Here is a 2,843-nt window from a genome sequence, read left to right as displayed (position 1 = left end):
GGACAAGTCTCTTCCTTTATTCCTCGGTTGCACTTTGAATCTGCATCTACAATGTGGGGGTTCTTCTGAACTCTCAGCCAGGGGTGCTTGTGTACCTGGTTGTGCTGTACCTCCCCCTGCCTGTCTCCCTGTCCCTGGCTGTCACTTCCCCTCCTTCCCAGGGGCAGGGGAGGGGGCGCATAATCACCTGTAAAGCAGGAATCAACTTCCCTGCCCTCACCTGCTGTGGGGCAAGGGTCAAAGGATTCAGTGTATTTACAAGTCAGCACAGAAGAACCTGTAAATAGCACTGTTGACCCTGTCCCTTATATTAAACCATAATTGCACACTGCCAGAGCCAGACTGGAAAGTCTTGGGAGGCACTGATAGTGCTGGTGAGCTTTCTTTCTGCCCCCAGGAAGGCAGTAGGGATGGTGGAGAAAGGATGAGCCTGGGTGGCAGAGATTGAAGATAGCAAGCTCTGGAGTCCGGCTGCCTGAGTTCAAATCCAGGGCTCACCACTTAGTAGCTATGGCCCAATGTCTCTGGGCTGCCCTTTCCTTAGAGTGATCCTGACAGTACCTCACTGCAAAGGTTTTGTGTGAGGTGGAAGGAAGGAGCACACACCGTGTGTGCTCACTGAATTCTGTTTTTGTTTTTTTGAGACATAGTCTCACTATGTTGCCCTGGGTAGAGGTTGCTCACAGCAACCTCAAACTCTTGGGCTTAAGTGAATCTCTCTCTTTTTTGAGACAGAGTTTCAGTATGTTGCCCTGTAGAGTGCTGTGACATCACAGCTCACAGCCACCTCCTCCAACTCTTGGGCTTAAGCGATTCTCCTGTCTCAGTCTCCCAACTTGCTGGGACTATAGGCACCTGCCACAACACTGGGCTATTTTTTGGTTGCAATTGTCATTGTTGTTTAGCAGGCCCAGGCTAGGTTTGAACCTACCACCCTCGGTGTATGTGGCCGGCGCCCTACCCACTGTGCTATGGGGCTGTCTGCTCACTGGATTCAGATACTGTCACTTTAACATCCGTGGGACCTTGGGCAAATTCCTTGCCATGTGCCTCAATGTCTCCATCTATAAAATGGGAATAGTAATCCTTTCCTCACTGGGTGATGGTGGAAATGAGACAATCTTTGAAAAGCTCCTGGCACCAGCCAGGCACTCAGCACGCTGTTTTGACAGGGGAGCATCCTTATCATCTCACGCAGCTGGCTTGGCCAACTTCTGTCAACATTTACTTCCCCCTGGTAACCAGCAAGGGAAGTGAGATAAAAGCCCAATTAGCTGCGACAGCAGAAAGGGCTTAGAATCCAACTCTTGTTTATTCCTCCCTAAGATACCTGCATCCTTTAGCACTTGAGCCCCATGAGCTTGCCTCGTTTTGTCTGAGAGTTAGAAACGGTCTTGTCTGGGATGAAGGTTGTTTTTGTTTCATTTTGCTTTATAAACAGAAACACTCCCTGATTTCTCTTCTGAAAGGCTGAAGAGGAAGCTGAGTCAGGTGGGGTGCGGTTAACGTGAAATCGGTCACCCTTCCCTGGCCGTGGGTTCGCCTTACTCAATCCTGATGTACTGGCGTGCACAGCAGTCACGTTTGGTATCCCATTTTATGCTCATTTCTTTACTGACATGAAAAAACAACAGTGTTCTTTTGGATGCAGTATGGCCTAGTGGAAAGAGCAAGGCTTCGGGAGGCCCGGCCTGGGTTGGAATTCTAGCCCCACTGCTTGGTGACTGAGACAAAGGCTGGGCAAGTTAGGAAATGGTGGAGCAGGACTGGCAGCCGCCGAGTGGTGGAGGTGCCTTCCTATGGGATAACCGTGAAGCTTAGTGTTAGGCCTATAGAGCCGGCGGGAAGGCACCGTGGAACTAAACAGATCCCCATGATGCCGCATTCTCTTCCCTTTCAGGATGATGTCCCAGGCCCTGGATTCTACGATGTCATTCACCAGTCTCCAGTGTCCAACAGTGTCTCATGGTCCAAGAAAGGAACAAGCACTTTTCCTTCTATGGTGAGAGCCACTTCTCTGGAGTAGGGGTGGTAGCTGGTCAGTGATTTCCTTCTTTCACCATGTAATCATATATTGGACATCTAGCCCCTTCTCTCCAAAGTCCTGTGATTCTAATTAGGAGAGTCATCGCCTCCTTAGATTTCTTAGGTAAACTGGATCCTGTGTCTTTATTTATTTCTTTTTTGGTCACCCATTGTCATGATGGGAAGAAAAGGGGGAGGAATATTCAGAACCTGATCACTAAGGGGACTAAAGAAGTGTTTTCTTTCTATTTTTGCGGTTTTGGGCCGGGGCTAGGTTTGAACCCACCACCCCCGGCATATGGGGCCGGCGCCCTACTCCTTTGAGCCACCGGCGCCGCCCAGAAGTGTTTTCTTGAGATTTTCAAGCATATTGGGAAACTATTCACACATCTTGCCCTAGTATGATTTTTTACACTGCATAATCTGACTGGGTTGTCAAACTAGTAAGAAATATGATGGGACCAAAATAAAAGCAGGCAAAGGCCTGACATTTAGTGGTTTCCCACCTCATTCCTCTTCTTTGTAATATGTGGGACTTTATTTTTGTTTAGGGCTCTAATAGTCAAATAGCTGTGTGAAGTGCTGATGATCCTGACCAGACTCCTCCCTCCTTTCCTCCTTCCCTCCCTCCTTCCTTCCTTTCTTCTTTCCTTCCTTCCTTCCCTCCTTCTTCCCTTCCTTTCCCTCCCCTGCCCCCCTTCCTCCTTTTCTTCCTTCCTTCCTTCTTCCCTTCCATCCCTTCCTTCCCTCTTTCCTTCCCTCCCCTCCTTTCCTTCCTTCCTTCTTTCCTTCCTTCCTTCCTTCCTTCCTTCCTTCCT

At 49.1% G+C, this 2,843-nt stretch overlaps 1 protein-coding gene across 1 annotated transcript in view; it reads left to right on the top strand.

Annotated features, from left to right (window-relative positions):
• Positions 1-1,876: 1,876 nt before the first annotated feature.
• The window catches only part of STPG1 (sperm tail PG-rich repeat containing 1), a 26,730-nt gene continuing 25,763 nt past the window's right edge, over positions 1,877-2,843 (top strand). Inside the window, exon 1 of the mRNA XM_012811388.1 lies at positions 1,877-2,002. Coding sequence (XP_012666842.1) covers positions 1,877-2,002 — 126 coding nt within the window. The remainder of the gene's footprint in view (positions 2,003-2,843) is intronic.

Source organism: Otolemur garnettii, unplaced genomic scaffold (assembly GCF_000181295.1).
Source record: "Otolemur garnettii isolate 467f Iridium unplaced genomic scaffold, OtoGar3 scaffold00156, whole genome shotgun sequence".
Taxonomy (NCBI): domain Eukaryota; kingdom Metazoa; phylum Chordata; class Mammalia; order Primates; family Galagidae; genus Otolemur; species Otolemur garnettii.
The sequence above is the reverse complement of the archived record's forward strand: the minus strand, read 5'-3'. Positions and strand labels throughout refer to the sequence as shown.